This window comes from Rissa tridactyla, chromosome 1, assembly GCF_028500815.1.
Source record: "Rissa tridactyla isolate bRisTri1 chromosome 1, bRisTri1.patW.cur.20221130, whole genome shotgun sequence".
Lineage (NCBI taxonomy): Eukaryota > Metazoa > Chordata > Aves > Charadriiformes > Laridae > Rissa > Rissa tridactyla.
Window position 1 is genome coordinate 36,276,627 of NC_071466.1, and position 23,849 is coordinate 36,300,475.

Sequence of the window (23,849 nt, forward strand, 5' to 3'; positions counted from 1 at the left end):
AACACCACGCTCCCACACCTGCTTCCAAGACAGGGGCGGATTTTAATCTAAACACAAGCTTTCAGTGGCCTGAATGGCATCGTTGTGAAATAATTTTCTTTCCCACTTTTTTGCCGCGCCCACTGTTCTAACAGTTGAATATTCTAATATTATGAAATGAGGGAGCTGCCGTCAGTTTCATTTCTGCCCTTGCAGATTGTCACTCCATCCCAACGAAACCACTACTGGATTTTGTATTTTAGACAAGACATCTATAGTCCTTTTCCATAAACTGTCCGGGCAAGAACTCTCATTACCGGGTTGCTTCTAGGGATTTGCTTCAGGACTTCTAACTTAATCTTTTCCTCTCTACCGCCACCTTTTTTTTTCAAATTTTAATGAATTTAGTCAGGGGAGTTAAAAGCACAATCTCAAAGTCTTTATCATCAGGTATTCAGTATCACTGGCATGACCGGATTGATTATACCCAAGTACTAAAATGTGTACTGTGGTATAAAGTTGGCCCATTTATCAAACTCCTCGTAAAATTATTAAAAACTTCCCCTAAGTGCATCTCCCAAATTAAGGCTTAATAACGTAACCACTTTTTTCACACTCTTTGACTTCCTCTTCACACCAATCTAACCTACGATGTGCCAGGTCAACTATGGGAAGCCAACCTTTTGTTAAGTCTTACTGCTAGAAGCAATTCCGGAGAGTTCACGGTGTCAACACACCATCAAACCCAGTCTCATTTACTGCAGAGCGCCATCCCCAGCGGTGTCCCCGACTTCACCTCATTAGCTATTTCTCCTGATACAGTCTTCTCGTTTATGCCACAGCTTTGATTATTACAACCAACCATTTCAGGCTTCAATGCTGAGAGATCTGTAAGCACCTGGCATTCATTGTGTGTTAAAACCGCCAGCGCTGACCTTTAAGGATTACCGGGTTATCCATAAAAACGCCTCTCCCGCGTATGATCGCTTCAGGACAATCGGATCTCAGCCACAAGATGACTGCCTTCATCAGCCACGAGATTATTGCCTTCATCAACTGACTTAGGTTCCTATCCGCGATGGTTTTCCTTCTGTATGAGCCACTGCTTGTCACTACTCTCACATCACGTCTTAGGTACCAGCCGAGTAGCTCCCTGCCCCACGACGCGGCAGTTGATGATGGCCTGCGGAATTGTCCCGTCCTGGCACGGCGTCAACTCAAACGAGTGTTTGTCTGGGGTTGGTGTCAGAGAGGTTCAGTACAGACTGCTAAGGAAAAATGTGTTTGTTTTACTGCCGCTTACCTGGGCAGGGGGGGGAGGCGGGGGGGGGGGGGGGGGGCCGGAAGGGCACTACTGTATATTCTGTTTTAACAACCGTTGTTACTATGGATGCAAATGTAAATCTATTTTTACATTTAATACGCCGTATGCCAGCAAGATCTGGCAGAATATCCCTGTAAACGTAAACACCTACATGCACAGTGACCTACTTAGAAGTTACATGTGGGTTTGCACGTAGCCATATAAAGTATGTTTAAAAGCCGTATTCAAGGCCTGTAATTTAAAACAATTTTCAGGCAGCGTGTGGCAGACTGAATAGAAATGATGCTGGATAGTCGTTCATCCACATTTTATTTAGTTGTAGCATACAGAGTTTTCTTTGAAATTACAACGGCTTACACTGGGCGCCAAGGGCTTGCCATCGTCTTGATTTCCACGGGGAATTTTGTTTTGGATTTGACGACACCGATAGCAGCCCACGCTTGAGGTGGGTAACATCTAAAACTCAGTGTCATGATGTTCAAGGATTTCCACCGATTTCCAGGCACAGAAAAAAAATCAAGGACTTACATACATTGAATGCATTCTGTTTATTTGAGAAGGAAGATCTCATACGAGTGCCCGTTATGGAAGGCATCTCTTATCATGTACAATAAAATCAACCGTTGCTTCCAGCAGAATACAAAAATACACATCTCAGTGACTTCCATACAATAATAAATATGTAATTCATGCATCCGACAATAAAAAGGCACGGAAAACTGGTCACTTAGTAGTCATAAAAATTACTAACTATATTAACAAAGCCACCCAAATTATCTGTACAAGGAAATGTAACAATATATTCCAAAGGTGAAAACACATAAAACATCTTTAAAATAGTATATGCAATAAATACCTCAATTGTTTTTTATATATTAAAAATAAAACTGTGCCATTGTAAACAGTATGTAAACAAACAAAATTCACTGCTCCTTACCATTATTACAAGTAAATAAAGCCAAAAGTTACACCCCTGCTCTGTTAGATATACTTCATTGGCAAGTTTTTTCAGGCAGTTTAAAGTTTTACTCTTTTCTGCAGCAAACGCAGAGCCCGCGATGTGTGTAAATTGTTAAGTACTAGAGCGATCGCCAAGCTTCAAAACTGACTACCCGGGATGTCACCCAATAGTCAGAACCGAAACTAGGAGAAGCAATTTTTGCAGTGTTACGGACAGAAGTAATTTATTTATACTACATATAATAGTGTCAGTAAAACTTAGCCGCTTATATACCACTGCTCGCCTATAGGGGTGGGGGGGGGGCTGTACAAAGGTGGTAAGCATCCTTACTCCCGCGAGCGGAGAAAGTGAGGCACACAAAGGTTAACCGAGTTGCCCCCAGTCTCGCACCAGCTCCGCGGCAGGAAACGAAAGGCCGAATGCCGACCTCCCGCCACTTCCTCCTCCTTTCCTCCCATCTCCTCCACTCCTCCTGGCCTTTCAGACAAATAACGGGCGAGTCCTGAACTCCACACCTGACTATAAGGACAGAAAGAGAAGGAACAGCCAAAAGGAAAATCGTCCGCTCGCTTGGGTGCCCACCTGCTCCCACGGATAACCACGGAAGTTTGCCACTGACAGCAGCCCAATAGGAGCATTTTTCCCCTCAAAATCTGTCATCAGATCCACGTTAGTAGACTATTGAGTCCAGGCAGAGCCCTGCGTATCCTCCACTGATTGCCTCGACTGTTAATCCTTTTGAGGTCTGTTTCTATAGCCAACAAACTCCTGGAAAGTTCAACCAAGGTGCGTACTTCCTTATTAGCAAGGGGAAGAGCAGGAATCTGGATAGGATCCTTTCTTAAACAAAATTATGGGAAAAGATTCCTGGGAGTGGTGGGCATTTGCACAGATGTCTTCGGAAAGGGCCTCACGGGGGAATACGGCTGGCTTGCTATTTTTCTTCAGCTTTTGGTAACATTGGCATGACTACCTTATTGTACAAATCCTACTGCATGACGACTATCTACGGTGAATACAAACTTACCTGTTCCAGACACATATATTTCAAAGTGCATGACAGCTCTTGTTTGAAAATTGTATTTTTAGCCTTAGATGAAGAAATTAAGATGCATCTATTTAGCTGTTTCACAGCCTTATGTCTTTTTACAGGAAGAATATACTTAGAGCATACGCAATGAAAAGACACCCTGGAAAGGGATTTAGGAAGCGCCGCATTACGGTATTTTTCCTCCCTGGTGCTATCGAAGAACTGATCCTTCTGTCCCTAAACAAGGGATTTCTCTGCCAAGCCGTTGCCTGATTCGCCTTACCACTTAATATTTTCACAATTTTATTCATCCGTGAAATAGTAAAAGAATCATTCTACAGACTGGCTCTGAAGATATACCTCCACGTCTTGATGAGAAGTTTAAAGCCATACGCTATGTAACTTCTTTTGTTTCGATAAGGTACTTTTGGATAAGGTACTTCAAGTGTTTCATTCCAGATCTGCAGAGCCAGGTGAGCTGTATGAAATCAGCAGCTACACAAAACAGACGGGACTACTTTTTATTCACCGGTAAATAACGCTTCATTTTCACCTGCCACGCTGCATGCCCTCGATGTGGAGAGAGGTACGAAAGGTGATCTGTCTTTAGAAGATTCTGTATTAAATCTTACAAAAGTTGCTTTAGAAGGTATTTTCTTAGACATAGTCAAGGACCAGACCAATGAAAAATTCTGTACATTCTCTGAGGCGTGTATTCCCACTTGTGTTGTAGTTTGCAGGTCCCGTAGAAAAAAAATCCAAATGGCAACCGCAGATTTCACATTGGGAAAAAAATAAATACATTTCACTCATTTTTTTTAAAAAAAATTATCACAGTAGGAAAATAGCCAGTAAACAACAGATTCAGGGGGGTTGAATCTTGGCCCCAGTGAGATCAATGGGAGGTTAGCCAAGGATTTCAACAAAGCCAAAATTTCACCCAGAATCATATACAATTCTTTAGCTGACAACAATCATAAACATCCTGCCACTCCATTGTATAAGTTAAATATTAATAAGCATCTGTAAACATCCTGCAATTCATCTGATATAAAAAATATCATAATAAAAACAATGCAGCATCTCAAGCATTGTACAGTTTTAAGTTTTTTTGGCTCTACACACAAGTTGGCGTCATTATATTGGGCAAAACGGGGTATGTATATACAGATATATGTACAGGTGTGCACGCACATACGCCCTACAAACTAGATACTACATATATACACACATGCACACGCAAATACTGGCAAGAGAACAACATTCATAGGTATGGCATTTAAAAGCCTTACTGATCATCAATCTGCTAACGTTTATGTGAGGAGCAATTTCTACCTACCTAAGTCCTCTGTAGGCTTTCACATAAATGCTAAAACCGAAATCCATGAGCAATCTCCAAGGGGGACTAAAGTGCTGTTTAAAGCTAAGCACATGCCTAAGTCCCAACAGATCCGTATGTTTGCCAAGACGATGGATTTTCCTGTGGAGCGAACAGGGGAAACGAAGGGCAGAAACTACCAAGCGTGCAGCAATTTTTACCTAAACCAGCACAAATCATAGAATCATAGAATTCCCAAGGCTGGAAGGGAACTTTCAGATCATCGAGTCCAACCATCAACCTACATCAAGCACCACATCTACCCATCTTTTAAATACCTCCAGGGATGGCGATTCCACCACCTCCCTGCACAGCCTGTTCCAATGCTTGACAACCCTTTCAGTGTAGAATTTTTTCCTAATACCCGACCTAAACCTCCCCTGGTGCAACTTGAGGCCGTTTCCTCTTGTCCTGTCGCCTGTTACCTGGGAGAAGAGACCGACTCCCACCTCTCTACACCATCCTTTCAGGTAGTTGTAGAGAGCGAGAAGGTCTCCCCTCAGCCTCCTTTTCTCCAGGCTGAACAGCCCCAGCTCCCTCAGCCGCTCCTCACAAGACTTGTTCCCCAGACCCCTCACCAGCTTCATTGCCCTTCTCTGGACCCGCTCCAGCACCTCAATGTCCTTCTTGTAGTGAGGGGCCCAAAACTGGACACAGTACCCGAGGCGGGGCCTCACAGTGCCGAGTCCACAGGACGATCACTTCCCTAGTCCTGCTGGCCACAGGATGTTTTCATTTTCTATTGAGTATGTTTTTGAATTGAGTGGAAATCGTGTCTTTCAGCTCTTTGCTACAAAATGCTATTCAGATCCCAATATACGAGTTATGCAGAAAACCAGACAGTGCCGCAGCTCTGCAACACTTCCATGTGCACTTTATGCGTCCATTCATGCAAGTGAGCGGATGTTACTACAGAATTAACTAACAGCTGTACTTGACTGGAATACTAATCTAAGTGACGAGCCTTGCTGCTGAGAGAAATCACTCATGTTGGGCTGGGAAGCTTTCAGGACCTTTAAAATACCTTTATATTAAATTTGCTTTTTTAAAATGCCAGAACATGCACTGGAGATACATTCATGCGATTCCACGGTGCTCAACATTTAAAGATACCTGCTCTGGGCGTACAGCTGTGACAGTGAGAAGTTTTGTTAGTACTAACTGATATGTTTGCTGTCACCGTGAATTAAGACAGGAAGCTGCTAGTATTAGAGGTCATTAATTAGTATTAGAGGTCATTAGAGGTTGCCCAGGGAAGTTGTGGATGCTCCGTCCCCGGAGGTGTTCAAGGCCAGGCTGGATGGGGCTTTGAGCAGCCTGGTCTAGTGGGAGGTGTCCCTGCCCATGGCAGGGGGGTTGGAACTAGGTGATCTTTAAGGTCCCTTCCAACCCGAACCAGGCTATGATTCTATGATTAAATGATTTGCATGTGATGACGGTGACAAAGAAGGACGAGATCTCTGGTGCAGAGATCAGGCCCTCTTCACCTCTCAGAAGCTACTCAATGGCTTGTACTCTTATCTTCTGCACATCTCATCTTCTGCTGCGAATATTATCTTGCCCTTTGATGATCCCTTCAACGTACAAGCTTCAGCAAACTAAATTACGAGGTAACTGGCAGCTCTAGAGAGGCCCACGTTTCAGCTATTTTAGGATTCAAAGGACATGATGTGAGAGAGTGCATAATGAAACAAATTATTTCAGGATAGATTCACAATCTGTGCTCTTTAAGGGGAAAAATGGTAACTTTTGTCAGATATGGACAACTGCCTTGTTGAAAGTGCATGTTTTAAAGAGACGGAAATCCAAGACGGAAAGTACGGACACCACAAGCGACAGATGCCTGTAGAAAATCCTCCAAAATCTGGCTAAGCCGTACAGTCCAAATGCCTATTTCAGTATATAGAGACAGAAACCTTTGCGGTGAGTATCCACATGCCTGTGTGATTGTTGTAAACCTTCACAAAGCGTCCCAGTAGAAAAATCTTATGTTCTTAAAATTCTCAGTAAGAGTCCCCAGGCCCTACTTGTCCGCACACACGCTCTCCCTTCCTGAAAAGCAAGACCGAGCAGCTTCACGCGGCTTTCCTCAACCTCCCCATTCATGTAATAATTGACGGTAACCGCAAAGAGAATGAGTCCCAAACAGAGCCCACCTCAACTAACGCGGGGAGAAAAGCAGAGTCATACCTGTAACGCTTTCCCTGGTAGTGATATTGTCAGGTTATTAATTCAACTAAGAAGTTCTCTATCCAATTAATACTTTAGCTTAATAAAAGTAGAACTTAAAATGCAAGCTCCCTTTATATATGTTCATAGCAGGAGTTTGGGGCACTGCGGGGATTTTATTTTTGGCTTTTCACACCGCTTCCATCAAGAAAAAAAAACTACCCAATTTTACTCCCAGTTCATTTCTTCCTGGCTTCATCTTCTAGTTCACATGCTCTAGTATAACGTAGCTACACCTGGATCAAAACCAGCTTCCTAAAAGAATTGTTTCCAATGCATTTGAAAAAAAATAATAAACTCAAATTACTTTAAACTTTGTACCATATTGCTTTTACCTTCCGTTATCTTTTCAATCCCATCACTAATCTTTCAATCGTACTACAAATACATTTTTCCAAAGCGTTTGTTCCACAGAATAAAATACGGATTAGTCACTTGCATACTTGTCCTACTAATAGCTACCATCATTTCTAGTATTTTCAAAAGCCTTACCCAGCTGCTGGGCTTAGCCGAAACACCTCTCTCTCAAAGGGCTAGTGCCAATTGTTAGTGGCACGGCGAGCTAAATACAGCTTTCAGTGGGCATTGAAAAGTATAACTTAAAGGATTTTACTCCACCGTGGCTACGCTAGACTTTGGAACCTGAAGCCCTGGTCAATCTAGGTCTCCTGGAGCGTCCTACAGCTTTTTCCTAGCCCGCCTGTCCAGCTCTTCTGAATAGAAATAGGGGGGACGTGCCAAGCACCTTGCCAAGCAGCTGGGAAGTCATCCAGACACAGGAGCTGGGAAGCAATGTGGGAACATTAGTGGAGACATAACTTGTGTTAAACATAAATTATGCACCAGCTTCTTCTGCCCTCACTCATAGAAGCAATAGGTTATATGAACTCAAAATCCCATCCAAGAGCTTATATAAAAAGTGTTTCCGTCAACTGGGAGACGAAGTCTCCAATTATTTAAAATAGTAACTATATGAATTTACATTTAAATTTACATTTACCATGTAAATATATGAATTTTCTGTGGACTGCTTTGAAGGTGGTAGGTCTTTTAACCACTGCAGTTGAATTCATTACAGTTTGTCCAGGAACGCTCCCAGGTCTGTTATTGCCAGCATTTTGCTAGTTTGCCAAAGTGTGAACAGTACTAGTATTTTATTTTTTACAGTTGATGAGGGAATGATGATGTTTTAAGTTTAATTCTACACGCTGAAAAAAACCCAACTTTCAGAAACTTTTTTTTTCAGCTAAAATATTGAAGGCAATCACTATTAAGCCTACGGAAGTTGCTATGAGTTTTGGTTTTAGCTCCAACTGGCTACAGGAATAGTCTCCTGGAAGGCTCCAGATGGCTTCCAAATGGAATACGATTTCCGAGAAACAGACTGGGCTACTGTATGGCAGAAACGAGCATTTCAAGTACATAAGCTAACCATTAACAGAGCTATTAAACCTAATGCAACAGTAGTAGAAAAGAACTAGAAAATTTTTTTCTTTTTGTAAAAAAGATCGAGCTCCATGCTATATTCTATATATAAATACAGGAATTTATACAACCAGTAAAGATTTTCTATTGGTAATTACCAAATGATGCTTTATGAATCCTGCTGACGCTGCCATTTGTCTCTGAAGAGGCAGCAGAGATATTCTAAGTCCTGTCCAAACTCCTCGGCTTCCTCAAGTCACCAAAAAAATTCCTCCTTTTACTTAAGACAGCAATTACAGTCATGTACAGTTCCTGCAAACATTAAATCTTCGCAGTTAGAATAAGCAGCATCAAACCTTGACGATACGAAAATCATACCACGAAACCATACAATCTATGAAAACAGAATTAAAAAAACGGAAGAGCCTGTGGCATAATTGTAACACTCAGGACACTGTAGTTGAGAGGTACTTATGTTATTGGGGTGAAAAAAAATAAATTTGTAATTAATCATAAAATTTTCCGTGGCTCTCACTTACGCGCATGACAAGATGATTTCCTGGCCGTAAGCTAAATACATTGCTCCAGCTTGGTTATCCTCAACATTATCATATATCCTCCACAATACACATCGCTTCTGCAAAGACCTTTTGCACTCCCAATTATTAATTACCAGAGCTGTCAAACTTACATCCAAGAACTTAATACTTAGGGGCACAGAGAGAGCAACGGGGAAACAGCAGTAAACATTAGTAACGCAATAATTAATAGGAAGCATCGAGGAAAATGGAATCACTCACGGTTTTTCTCTCACATGTCCATTGAAGTATTATCTATCTATAGTACATAGTTTTATATTTATTTTTAAAGTAGCACTATGGAACGTCCTCTCGTATTTGCTTTATATATTAATTTTCCATTACATGTCAAAAAGGTCTCCTGCCAGTCTTCCAGAAGGGAAGACTAGATGGATTGAAAAACACATTTTACCCTTGCAATAAGATCTGTTCATTATCAAGGCATCATGACATTTTCATTAAGTGAATTAGCATCGCTGAGTTCAATCAGAAAGTCAGATTTGGCAGGTTATCTATTTTTCTACAAAAAGCATAGGAAAAAAATGAAATGGGCAATTATTAAAAAAAAATAATTAAAAAATCAATTCCTCTTGTTTGAATTACGGTTATTCAACATTGCAGTCTGAATTTCTGTGGGCAGGGATGGAGAGAGAAAGATGATTTCTATTTATTATTCACAGGCCCAAGCATATTTAGTCCAGTCTCAAAGTAAGAAACACTGGATTGAAATAGTCTGGGACGAGTTCTGATCACATCCTTTATATTTTACTATTCTTCCATACGTTTGAAATATTTTTCCTTGAAAGAATGAGATGTTCAGGACAAAAACAGCGGTAAAGGGGAAATAGATAAAAACGTATCATAAAGAAATTTTGCAATTGCCATCATATAAAAATTTTCATTTTTGAACAAGTATTTTTTCTTTAAGGTATTGTAAAAAAAACACAAAACCCAACACCTGCAACCATGAGTTTGCCTGATTTCGTTCACTTTCTAAGAAGAAGGCATTAGGCATTATAAAGGCAATATTTGCATGACCCGAACTGAATACAGTAAACTGGAAAAATCCCGTTTGAAAATGGCAAAACAGAAACGTGCGCTTAGCAGTCTGCTGCCATTTTCAAACGTGCATTTCTCCCCCTTCCTCTTTCTGAAGGGTCGGACATTTCACCTATACGAATGCCAACCACTTCACAAAAAATGATGATTGCGCTGGATTCTTTTCAGATTTCCAGGTACGCTGACTGACTGCAGAAATTAAGCGTATTTGACTAGGGGAGGAAAAAAATCCATCCAGTAAAGTTTGTACAGTGATTTTTGTCTCGATGAATCTGGCACGTTGTATTGGACTTCACAAGATCTATTGGGATAATGTGTTTTCTAAAAAACTAATTACTTTTAGGGGACGTGTTTACCTTATTTTTGATGAAATATTGGGATGTATGCTTTGAAGAACTTTAAACATCAGTATTAAGTCGTAAAGAATTCAGTTCATTTAAAAGGTAACTATGCATGTCCTTAGTTCCAGGACCTGGGACTTGTACAGTAGTAAAGGGGAAAAAAACCCCAACCAACCCAATAGTTTGAAATTACAATAATTGTGAGATAGTAACACTGTGTTCAAAAGTCTCTCTTTAGAAAAGCCACATCTCTAAACACAGTTACAACCCATGAGCTCGGCAGAGAAACCCTGTAAAATATTTTGAGCCTCCCTGTCAGCCGCATTTGGATTTGATAGCCAACACTAGTCTAAGGCATAGAGTTGCGTAAAATTTCCTCTCCTGGGCATCCAGTAAATACAGCATAGATGATGCTTACAATTTATTTTTTTTTTTCCTACTCGCACATTTAAAAAAAACCCTTCTGCTTAGGACAATCAAAGTTAAATTCTTTGGTGGTCATTTAAAAAAATCAAACTGTACAAAGACAATTGATCAGTTGTCCTATACTGAGGTAATTTGAGGAGTGTCGTAAGAACGCTGCGTTATGAACACCACTTGGCCATTTTCCCTGCCTAAAAGCAGCTCCCGTTTTTTAACATACTCAGCGTAGACCTCTACAGCAACCTGGAGAGATCCTCTTCCACAGCCCATCTTAACGCATTGCATATAGCAAGGCTGAAAGTTGTAAAGAGAGTGTCTGCTAAAGTCAGAAAAGAAAGTTCTTCCCTGTATTATGTCCTTGAATCGACCAGGAAGATTAACTACGTAGTCTACCGTAACATCGATATATTAGAATGCTGCCACACGTTAAAATATAGCGTAGCTTAACGGAGAAACAAAAAGAAGAGGAAATACAACTTGCAAAGACTTCACAGATGCCATCTGAACATCATTAAAGGGGCGAATGTCAAGCATATTAAAAAAATATATATAATCTTTCCATTGTTTGCCTAACTTCCCATTGTTTGCGTATGCTTTTCGTACAACAGCATGAAAATCGTGTCACTCGGCAAAGGGATTTTGGTTTGTTTTTTATGGAAAACCTAATGGAACGTAGCCTTTTACTTTTGTTTGTTTACCAGAACAACCAATTATGTCCACAGAGCTCCCAGAGTGGTGCCCGTTGAACCTACAGCAGCAAGAGAACATAGTACTATCATTGGATATAAATGAAACTGGTTTTGCTCCTCTTGAAATTTTAAAATTTTTTTTGCAATAAAACAATGAGGGGAATAGATTTTACTTTCCAAGAGATGATTTCCATCTATCTTCCAAGGGACGACTCCCATCATACTCATGAGAAAGAGAGGGCAAAACCAGGATGCAGTACTTGACGTCAGCCCCTTTAAACGGGGAAAATAAGCCTTGGAAAAAACAAAAGAAACCTTACTCTGCTGCCTACGAGGAAAACTTAAATAGATATGAAGATACTCTTTAACTTGTAAGACATGTCAACGCTACTCGAGTAAGTAAAAGTCAAGTGTTCCTCATGCCTCAATGGCATGTTGTTAGGAACAGCAAGGAGACCGCGATTCCGTGCAAGTGTTCTGGCAGGTGGTGCAATATCATCACATCTCTAACATTTCAGTAGGTTTTTTTGTAGATGCATGCGAATTATTTTTCTACTAGCTTAACATTTTTGTGAAAAATTAACCAGGAAATTCCCTTATGAAGCTATGTTTTGCTTAAGTAAACTGTAAATAACCTTATAAACTCTGGCCTAACACAATTTCTAAACAAAATGGTTTTCATTTTTTAACCTGTTCACACTCCTGGATTACTATCTTGCACGTGATTCATTTTTGCATGCATAGTGTAAAACCCTAGAGTTTGGGTTTTTTAGATTTTTCTGAGCTAGCAATGTAGGAGTGCTGACAAGAAACAGACTGATGCCTTTGTAGAGATATGCATACAGAGACATTTTTAAATTAACAGTAAATTAGTAATGAGTAAAAGCTTACCCCACAAAAATCAAATCAGCTGCTACATTTCAAAACTCTTCTTACGCATGATACATAAAATGAATTTTCCTGTAAAAAATTTTCATTAATCTTTCCACCTGCTTTTTGAACAATAGAATAAATAAAACCATTAGTGCCTCAAAGTTCAAATATGCTACAGATGTTTAAGATAACTGGATAACTACATTAAAATGCACCATGAGAAAACTCGTTATCATTTTCCATGCAGGAAGCCAACTGATATTTTTGTGAGGTACCGGTCTTTCAAAAATACTCATAAGTTAGTTACCTGATACACCTTCTGTACATGGTATATTTAAAAAAAATCTAACTGTACAGTGTTTCCATCATATATAATGCATATAATCTGCTGAATATGGCACAAATGCTAAGTTTCCACACCCACACATCCTTTGCCGTAGAACACGTTTTAGGCATAACACAACACTGAAGAATAGAAAAGTGCCTGAAACTGGGGGGAAGGGTGGGGGGAGGGAAAGACGCTCAAGTAGTAATAAATTAAACCTCATTCAAACCGATATAAAAGTTGTTCAAGTGTTTAAAGTATCAGATGTGTCATGCAACAGAACAGACGATTCAGGCAGGCACACCATGCATTATCGTTTGCATTCATGGTATCACAAGGTATCTTATCTCTCCCCACTTCCGCACGGCCAGGGAGCGCTGGGTACCCGCGGCACTGCCAGCCTCGCGCATCGAACCTCCAAAAAAAACCTCTCCGTCTCCCGCACGGGAGGTTTTAGGGAGCTCTGCCTCGGAAGGAAAACCGGACAACCTCATGCTGTACAGTGGTATCTTGCTGCAGCACAAAGAGAGGCATACTGAGCTGCACAAAAGCAAAGCGATCGTTTCTTGATAATATTTTCCAGTCAGTGCAGTTCCCCAGAAACCGACTGATTTACCACAATGTGCTTATCCGAACTGGCCAAGTTTGCACACCAAGAAAACGTCTTTGCAGAACACATCACTTTTTCCTTTTTTTGTGTCGGGGGTTTTTTGTTTTGGTTTTTTTTTTTTCCTTTTTTCTTTTTTGGCACAAATCCTTTTGTACTCTTGCAGCAAGCTCTTCACCGTACAAGAATTCAGAGATACGAGCCTGTACAAACACCAGCGCTTGTTCTTCCATAGAGTAAACTACAAAGACAGCGAAGTGCCCGCAACAGCTTTGCTTCTCCGGCAACTTTCCCTTCTCTCTCTAGGGAGAGCGCCAGCATAATTACACTTCAGACAAAGGGGTGTTCTTGCCGAGCTCTTTAATTCCCTGGAGAATTCGCTTCATATGACCCACTTTCGTTATCCCCAGGTCCTACAGAAATGAGAAAAAAAAAAAAAGACAGAAAGAGAAAAAGAGGGAAGTTTATTTACAAAAAGGAAAAAAAAACCACAAAACCATCGATTACAATCTAGCCATGCAACAGATGTCTAGAAATATGCTCACAACATTAACTGGAAAAGACTCCATGGCACTAGCAAGTGTTGCCTCACCAAAAAATTGCTTAGCGCGTACAATGAATCCCTCTCTGTCTTGCAGACAGATAATTACTCACCTGCAACCCAAGGCAGTGCAATATCTGTCAAAAACATCTTTCACTTTCACTTCTAAGTACAAAAACCTTTTCACAATTTCTGTCCAAAAAAAAAAAAAAAAAAAAAAAAAAAAGAACAATCTCCCCCTCCTCTCTAATTCAGCAATCAAATGCTTGGTGAGGATGTGATGGGTTAGAGCTTCTGTCCAGCAATGTCACTTGATCTGAGGCCCTACGATGTCTGTTTTAATCAACAAACACACATATTCCCAAATTCTCAAGGGAAAGTGGATGTAACGGCTACAGGCATGTAGGACAACTTCCCTTTAGAGAGCAATAGAAAAGGTAAGCTTTTGTTTTTCATTCCAAAAAGGTTACGTCTTCTAACATGGATCTTCCTGATTAGAGAGCTGGAAGAAAAATTCTCAAAGACATGACAGTCACATCCCAAAGGAAAATGTAAAAAGCACAAGCGTAAATCTCCTTGTAGCCACCACTAAAACAATCACAGCAGCCGAAATGTTTCTAATATTGGTTTCTGGGACCCATCTCCATATGAGTGGCGACAGACAAGAAATTTTTGCAGCAAACCTCTTCCAGCAACATCCTTTTTCAATTTTGACCGGTCCAATGGTGGTCAGAGGAGCAGAATGGGACACCCAATTGTGCTAACGATCCCCAACTGCGCTAATGAGTTTTCAGCTCAGTTTGGTAGAAATCTGCTTCCCTTATCTGTAAAACCCAGCTTTGAAAAAAGTCTTTAAAATCTTGGCGTTAGTGATGTTGAGCAAGTGGCAGATTCAAACATTAGTTATTTGTAGAATAAGCCTTATGTAAATAGGTTGTGATTAAATAAAAAAGTCTTAGCAAATTTTCACTATCTAGTCTTCTGAAATAGAAATCCTTTCATTTTAATAGGAATATTTTCCATTATGGAGACATTAAAAGGAAGGGAGTGTAATTAAGCAGCTTGAAATAATTATTCTCATACAGAGTGAAAAATGAAAGCAAATAAAATATTCTCTATATACCCTACACAAGGACTGCATCACACTTTCTACAGTCACAGAAAGCTCCGGAAATCTGCACTTTGTATTACTTAACAGCATTAGCATGCAATTCATTTTGCATTTCTCCAAAGGAAGAAAAGGGTGGTAAGATGGGCATGAATTAATTATTTTGTTATAAAGGTAGCACGGCACAGATTAAACAGATGGATTTGGTTTTGGAAAGTCAAGATTGAATTCTGGTTATGTTAGAGACAAAAAAAAAATAAATCTGGTTGTTTCTTCAGTAGAAAACTGTCAGTACTATAAATACGTGACTGTCCTTTACAGTACTTTGGGACAAAGGTGTCAGCATTAAAGAATTCAAGATGCGTTCAAAAAAGTCCCCAAATCAAGTGCACTTCGTAAACCTATCTGAACAAAACTTCTGATTTTTCCACATCACATTGATTTGTAAATCTTTTATCAACACTCACAAAAAAAATTAATACTAATTTTTAAGTTAAGAGAATTGATGTAGGCAGCAGTTGTTAAATTCATCCCACAATGAGAGTAACATTTATCATTTTAGATTTGAAGAATATTTTCTTGCTTATGCTAAACTTAATTTTCCAATGAATCAAAAATACACACAGCTATTGAAAGTACTGAAATAGCCCAGCTGCTATGTGAAAGAAATTCTACATAAAGAAAAACCTATATGGATATTTTCCAAACCACGAGAAGCCACACATGTGTTAAAGGTTAAGAACTTGCAAATTCGTCAGAACAAACATTTTTCATGAGCAGAACTTCTGTTGGATAAGCAACATAGCGAGACGCTGCCAGACTTCAAAGATCAGAGGAAAGAATCATATTATGAAATTCCCAGAAAACTCAGCCCTCTTTTCCACCAACTTTTACAAAGCATCGCCTATGTTTCAGAGGCAAGAGGTTTTATTTCCATTCGAGCTGATGCTGCTGTTAACGTGGATCAGAACAGCAAGCCTCACGAGCCTTACCACAATTTGGGGGACCCGTTTGATAAATTCTGCCACACTTGTAGAAAAAAAACCCAAACAACAAAACCAACCGCCAAAACGACCTCTGAATTTTTAAGCTGTGTAATAGCTTGGTTTGGAGGAAATCAAGATTTCCGTCATCTCAGACTAAAAGGATCTGCTGCAGCAGCATAACGTGCACCATTTAAAAAGCAAGATGCTCGAAGATCTCTGCATTTTCGTGCATGCATGAGTTTCATCATGCTTTACATAATCTGTCCATATTTAATTGGTATCTAATTAACAAAAATTCAATTGGACTAAAATATGGTTTTGAAGACAAGAGTCTGAGGAAGAAAACAGTCTTTCTTTTGCCCCAGCTATGGCCTTAAAACTACGGGATCACCTCTCCTGCTGCTCTCCCTGCCCACTTTGCCATCTCTAGGCCTTCAGCAGGTAAGGCTCAAAAAAATCTGAAAAAGGAAAAAAAAAAAAGAGGTTGGGCAAGAAAAAGCTGATGAAAATTCTTGCAACAGCTTTCTGAAGTTCTTCATCTGCATTATATTATGGTGACTAGGCCTCTGCTTAGCCAAGAACCCATTTATTCCCGGTTTGTCCCACACAGATTTTGGCCAAATGTACCACCAATGTAATACTACCAAACAATTTCTGTAAACACTCCCTACTATTAACATCTTCCAGATGGGAAACCTACTCTACTTGCATTCCCAGTGTCAAAAGCCATCTAATGTACCAGAAGTCTAACAAATCTGAGAACACATTTTCCATGCAAGAACTTCTTCAAAACACTCTACTGCGAAACACAGGGATGAAATGCCGCAGTCCTCAGCACAGACTTCAGCTCCACTGGCACACTGAGCCGACACCAGGCGTGGAAACCCTTTTTCCAAGGAAACCGACATTGCTACAGAGCTCTAAGGAGACATCATCCTCGTCCTACCAAATGTGTTGCAGTTCTGATTGCATACATAGGAACAAGGTTATCAATGCTAAGAATGCCAGCATTTATTTCAGAAAAATCAGAGTCTAGTTTTCAATGAGTTTGCCTGTAAAATAAAGCTAAAAAAAAAAAAAGTCGCGACAAGCTTGCTTTCTACGATTTCTACAACCTAGTTTGCAATTTACCGTCCAGCCTTTCCTCGAGCAAAAGAAAATCACATGGGTGTAAAAGTCTAAGATTCCCCTAAATAAAAGCAGGCATAGGAGGCTGGAGAAAGGGTATTACTGCAGGGGCTGGATGGAGAGAGGTATCTGGTTCCTCTTAGAGGTGTTCTCCATTCCGAGTTGTCACACAGAGCTAACCGAGAATGGGATGCACAAGCTACACAGACATAGAATTAGAGGGGTCCAACCCTTCAGTCAGCTTATCGACCTATTTCAGGGATGCGTGCAAAGGAAGCGAGTTTCATCAAATCCTTTTCCGTACTGCCTTTGATCTCTCCTTTTGACCACAGAAAGAAAGACGGGCCCAGAGGATTCAATTAAAACAGGCACCGATTTTTCCTGTCGTAGACATGAGAGGTAACAGAGGCAAATCTATTGCACATGACTTAAGAGGTTGTGAATCAATGGCGAGCCCGTTTGGCTTGGCAGGAAGCACCAGGAGGAGAGGCTGGAGACAAGATTATAGCTCGCAAGAGCACTGACGACTCATCTGCACACCTTGATAGCCAAAGGGAGGAAAAATTACCAGGGCAGCTTGCGACGTGTTCCTCATTTCCTAGGTACCGCGTTACACGTCTTGACACCAATTCAGGTCACCGGTCAGAAATCTGCAGGCTCCCTCAGCCATCCTTAATTGGCTCCCTGCAGAGATCGTGCCCCGTACGCAATGAACAGGATGAGTGCTAAACTCTGCTATTTAAATTCAGCGTTGCTACCTAGAGCAGCAAGCTGTGCTTGGCCAAAAGCCCGGCCTACCTTAGGGAAGAGCACCGCCTCGGAAGCAATCAGCTCTGCTCACAAGCAGATGGGGCGATTCCAGAGCAAGACCTCTGCTTGCACATGACATACCCTTGGCAACTTGCATAGAGCAACCCCTCCTCCAGCTATGCTGAGCAATTTAAAACCTGCTCAACATGCTTCCAGGCAGCACTAGATAGAGGGGATGCTACAGGTCTGACTCTCTGTAGGTTCTAAAACAGGCTTTTAGATATTTCAGGCAGTTGGCCTTCGTGCTGGGGGTTTATTTATGCTGAATCCGCATGAGTCTCCAGCAACAGGGGTGACAGGGTGATGATTACCCTGCTGCGGATATTCACTGGGATGAAGTGCCAGTCTGCTGGGCATGCAGTCAAAGCGGTACCTACCAGAAACGAGGGATGGTCAGAAGCCATGCCTATTTTAACACGGATCTTAACCACCATCATTCATTCCAACAAACCTGACATCTTGATTTGTTTTTAAATTAAGGTTTCTTAACATTTTAGCAAAACTATGCATCGTACGGTACTAAGTTTCCCGGTTAAGTTTTAAGAGAACAGGGACTTGCAACATCCATCAATGGAACATTGTGGTGGATTGCTTGGACAGTTTCCCATTTCTAAAATTTTGCATGGAGGGACTGTACTATCCTGAAAAAAAGGAATTTAGCTTCCACAGAAAGAAGCTTAGGTGAGCTAATACCAAAGGGTAAAATAATACACAACAGCTAAACACGTCATATCAAAGAAAGACAGCTATCTTCAGCAGCTGCATTCTACTGCAACAGTCACAAATGGAAGCACTACTTTATAATGTCAGGATTTCATACCATATAAGGAACTTTATGAAAAATGGCACATTTGTATGAAATGTGCCTCTATCTGGAGACTACTGCACTGTGGCTAGAGCGATGACTTGCACTCTAAATGTAAATGTTTGCGATTTATACAATATCCTGTTTCCTCTCTTATGTGCTAAAAGCAGTTGCAAAACACATTATCAAGAACTCATTACTACCGAGTTCCCGGAAAAAGTAATGTAATGAATCCCCAAAGATATAGCCTCTATTACATCTAATGGATGCACTTAAGTCATTCCTGAAAAAGACCAGCAAGCTCAAATAACAGCCTCAGCCTGCTAGGTAACATTTCTCCCTGCAAAACTTATCAATCTGACCTCAGAGGAAGAAAGTTTTACCATTCTGGAGACAGAATAACGTCATTTTTTTTTTTTTTTAAAACTCTACAGCTATAATCAGGCAGAGGTTGGTCAGGGGCGAGAAAACCTATTGCAGAGGTCTATATTGACACACAAACACCAACAGCACGGAAGTCCAATGCCGCAATTTATTAAGCTGCTTATCTCTCTCACGCACACTATATCCAATATATAAACAATAAATCACCTGAGGCAGGTCAGCTGCTCGTAGCTGCTGACCTTGCAGGAGATAGATTCAAAATTATTATCCCCACCTTCAACTGATCCATACTGATCCTGTTTAATGGAAACAGTGAACTCCTGAAGATGACATTACATGACACTGATGTCAGTAAGATATCAAACATGCTTTTCCTATGCCTTCTGACATAAACCGTAATGCTACAATTCTACATGAAGAGCAAAAAAAAAAAAAAAAAGGGGAATTTCAGATAACACAGGTATTCTTGGTTGCGAGTACAAGTCAGCACTTCAGAAATTCAGGCGAAAGGACAGGGCGTATTAGTTTATTGCAAATTTGCACAGTGTAAGCCAAGCTACAAGCTCATAACAAGTGCAGGGAAAGAAGAAAAGTCGGTTGTTGTTTTGTCAAAGAAAAAGGTCAATAGCAGAAAAGTAGCACAAAGGAAATACCTTAAGATCTCGCCTTTCCAGATGTAAAAGCTCAGAGCCTCGGATGTCATGGCTGATGAAGATTTCTTTGTACTCTCCCAAACTGAGCAGATCCAGCCAAGCAGCAACTTCATCTGTGCCCCATTTTTGAACTACCAAAGTTAAGAGCAAAACCCCCTTAATTTCTACATGCTCAAATGCATCACAAGCAAAGGTTAGGCCAAAGAGAGTGGAAAACAGAGTAGAATTGCCGTGCTAGCAAAGGGAAAGGTTAGAGGTGTCATTTCCACAAAAACTGACAATTTCCTTTTCACATGCAGGTTACAGGTTAGCAGTTAACATGAGAAAGTATCTAAACAAAGTTGGGGTTCTTTGCTTTGCAGCCATGCTTTCAGCTTTACTCCAGTTTCTTCAGTAAAGCCTTTAAAACCTCACGTCCCAACAAATTCACATTAAACCACCTTAGGATCAGTGACGCAAAGTCTAATGTTGTTCTGCTTTACACCGTTAATTTATTAGTAGTCATCCAGGGGAGAGGAGAAGCCTTCAAAAACTAATTAACATGTAAAATTAAAATATCAACCATAACTCAAATATAGCAATGGCAGCAAGCAAGTCCGGTTTTAATTAACAGTTTCTAGTATTCTTAATTAATGCAACAAGTATTCTTTAAGCTACTGTGTTACATAGGCCATTAATAAGCTCTCTGTAAAACATTGTTCTCTAAGGTTAGTTGCCCACATTAGTCCTAATAAGACCACATTTATTGAAAACAAAAAAATAGTTATGCTACTTATTGCTATAATTTTGCAACTTCATTCAATGCTGATTAGTTTTAAAACGAAGTGAAATCTGAAGTCTAATCTGAAATCTAAAGTCTGATCAATAACTGCAAGATTTTGCAGATTTTGACCAACTGTACCTTAAAAAGACAAAGATGTAGAAACAGTTTTAGGACCATCTGATCACTGATTAACTCCTGGACATAATCTTAAGGAAATAAGTTCATGGATAAGAATGGGAAGAGAGGAGAGTGGAGTTTGTTCAACTTCTTCTAATTAAAAAAAAAAAAAAAAATAAATCGATATTGCCTATCATGGCTTTTTGTTTGATTTGTCTCACTCGCCGAACTTAAAACCCATCTGAAATTTAAGAATAACTGGTTAATTAAGCCAGTATGATAAAAGCTATTGCGCACCTCCTGAAACTAACCTGAAAAACCTGAACTGGAGCTTCGCAGGGAAACAATGTGTTTACTTACGACTTGCGTTGCTATGAGTTAACCACCAGCAAAGACACGGGTCCTGTCACGTAATAAAGCTACCTAAATATTTTCGCAGTAGTTCTTTGGTTCATTTGGGGTCCTACTGAATGCTTTCTAAATGCACTGAAAGAAACCTTCATCCTAATGAAGATGCCAGTTAGCTCAGTTGCTTTTCACTTTGACTTTACTCTTAGGTAGGGTGCATCATTTCCGCTCTTACTGAAAAAAAAAAACACAACCCGACCCATGAAATCACATTTTCCCCAAACACCACTATTTTTCTTGTAATTGCAAAACACATACCAGGCTGAGGGCTGGTCTTATGCTTCTGAACTTTTTCTTTTTTAAACTTTGGCACTATGCGAAACACTGTACTTCTGTTGTTTCTTTTAGCATAATCCAGAGGGGGATCCTGCATGAAAGAGGAGGCATATTTACCTTTAATTAACAGAAAACAGCAGTGAAATCACATGCTTAAGAGGGTAATTCATAGTTAATCTCAAAAACTAATATCAGATTTTACTTTTGTAAAGAATAATGTTGGGATTTAACACTATACTTGTTTCATTTATTAAATAACCATTTAAAACCTTTGCATTCGCAAAAGGAAGCAAAACACACAAAAAGCGCTAAGCTTAGAAGCTTGTTCGCAGCAGACAGAAGGGATCCAGCATCGCTACTGAAATTGCCTCTCCAGATCATGAGGGGTTCTAACGTACTCTTCCCTATCAAAAGAAAATTAAGTTCAGTTAGAAACAGGAAGTATTAACCAAACTCACCTCGTCATCATTTGGTTGAAAAACATAATAAAGCCAAGGTATCTCGGCAAGTTTTCTCAACTCTATTTCCACACTGTGCAAAGCATCAGACAACAGCTCTTCATGGGGAGCTTCTAACTGCTGTTTATAAACAGGTCAGAAAAATAGTATTTTTAGTTTTGTTCATATATAACATTTAAATCTAGATATGTTGTTACCTCACACAAACAGATGACGACTTCACAGTGAGAACAGTGAAAACAAATAATCTTACCAAACTGAATTTTCCTTCAGAGGTACATCAGACCACCCTGCCGCTACATTTAGTATGGTCCCCACCACAAAGGGATGACTGAGACTTTTGGTGCGGACCAGCTGGACCTAGCTGTCCATCACTCTCATCATTCACCATGCTCCTGGAGTCTTCACAGAGCAAAACTTATTTGGTAACACCAATACTAGAACACACTAGAAATGGAAACTACCAGCACAAGGAGATAAAACCTGACCAGAAAAACAAGAGCCTGGAAAGTCTTTGTATGAAAAGTAGCATAAAAAGATTGAATAGATGGTAGTAAGCCTGAGTTATTATTTGCAAATGTCTTCATATGATAGGTCGCTCTCTCACAGTGAAGTAAGAGGAAATGGATGTTACCGAAGATGCTCCATTCCCAACGGTCTTCCAGTGGTGATAGAATCCCTGCACTACGCCTTCTAAATAGGTGACACACAGAGCGACAGCCACTGCTGCGGGCTGAGGGTGGGAAGAACGGGGACCAGGCATGGAAGAGGGACACGACTGCAGCCCCAGATGGGAGACAAAAAGCCAAACACATCAGTGAAGGCCAAAGAGGAAAAGAAAGTGTAAAAAGCTTGGGCTTGCTGACCTATGGGAATTTGGCTCTATAAACACTCTGAGGACCCCATGGAGGCACCAGTTTTCCTTAAAATGCTGGTCTGAAAACTGTTCTGCAGCTGTTGTGTGAGTCCAAACTGTGAGGAAGAGGCAAGGAAGGCAGCTGATCCCTTTTTTGGGCTCATCTGGGGTTGCTGAAACATCATTTTGAGGTAAAGAGTTCTTGGAACGAGCTGCTTGGAATCACTAATAAAGCAATCTGAACATCTACTTCTCTCTTTGAAGTAAAAGCAGTCCCAAGGCAGTGCAGAATATCCTTTTGAAAGGATCTAATTAAGTTATATCCTAGTGAATGCATTTTTAAAATGAAGTTGTAAGTGAATCTTTGATCTCTAGCGCTGGAAAAAGATTTTGACGTTGTTGAGGTTTGGTGACAAATTACAAGCCCCCATTAACTTATCCCACCTAACAAAAACTTTCCTTTGCCTCAACAGTTTGTGTATGTTACCACCTTTCAAAGGAGAGACCGTCTTTAGTAAGATATTGCTGTTCAGCAGAGTAATACTGGAAATATAAGCTCCCTCTTGCTATCGTGTTATTTTCTCTTCTAAAGCTCATAGAATTCAGTGCCCATAAGATGGATGGCAACCTAGGACAAGAATTCATAACTCATTCCGATCCAAACCACAAATGCAGTGTAATTAATGAGCTCCTTGTAGCATGTCATAAATCCTGCGCCAGTTTAAAAAATCAGCAAAGAACAAATGACAGATAATATGAATGAGGGAATAAACCCATGTATTTTGTGACCTTACCAAAGGAACTCTTCCTACTAGCAGAGATTCAGTTTCATTATGTAGGGCCTTCACGTTGACAGCTATCTCCATGGCAGTGTTTCTGGTAAGGCTCTGGGGAATAAGAATCATAAAAATTATTTCAAGTGCTGCAAGTCAAACTGTGAATAAGTACTTTGGACTTACAGCACAGTTTTTAAGCGTCTTCTAGGAGAAATACATCAATTTATCTCTACGCTAACAACTTCTTCAGCACTGAACAAAAATGTAGAATCTATTTACTGTCTTTTCCCCAATTTAATTTAATATGACCTTATACCATCCTGCAGATCATCAAGTGAAATGAAGCCACAATTTTTATGGATGACAAAAGGCACCAGAAAAGTTTTGGGGCTCACTTAACAACGACTGTTGATCTGAATTGTTCACCTTATTTTTAGTGGAAGTAAGCTGCTAGCCATATTTTAAGAAGCAAAGGTTAACCGATGTATTTACCATACGTAAATTTAGGTTAGATATAGACAGCCTCTACCTAATTAATCTTTTTTGGGTCCAATCCCTG

General features: G+C 40.2%; 1 protein-coding gene across 5 annotated transcripts in view; it reads right to left on the reverse strand.

Annotated features, from left to right (window-relative positions):
• Positions 1–4,926: 4,926 nt before the first annotated feature.
• DGKH (diacylglycerol kinase eta) overlaps positions 4,927–23,849 on the reverse strand; it is a 172,372-nt gene continuing 153,449 nt past the window's right edge. For 3 of the 5 annotated variants that reach the window (XM_054190257.1, XM_054190247.1, XM_054190283.1), the window contains 5 exons: positions 23,309–23,401; positions 21,659–21,778; positions 21,183–21,291; positions 19,637–19,767; positions 4,927–13,634 (listed from right to left, as the gene is read on the reverse strand). In XM_054190257.1, the coding sequence (XP_054046232.1) occupies positions 13,545–13,634; positions 19,637–19,767; positions 21,183–21,291; positions 21,659–21,778; positions 23,309–23,401 (543 nt within the window). In that variant the 3' untranslated portion in view covers positions 4,927–13,544. The remainder of the gene's footprint in view (positions 13,635–19,636; positions 19,768–21,182; positions 21,292–21,658; positions 21,779–23,308; positions 23,402–23,849) is intronic. The other 2 variants (XM_054190275.1, XM_054190266.1) reach the window with 1 other exon arrangement.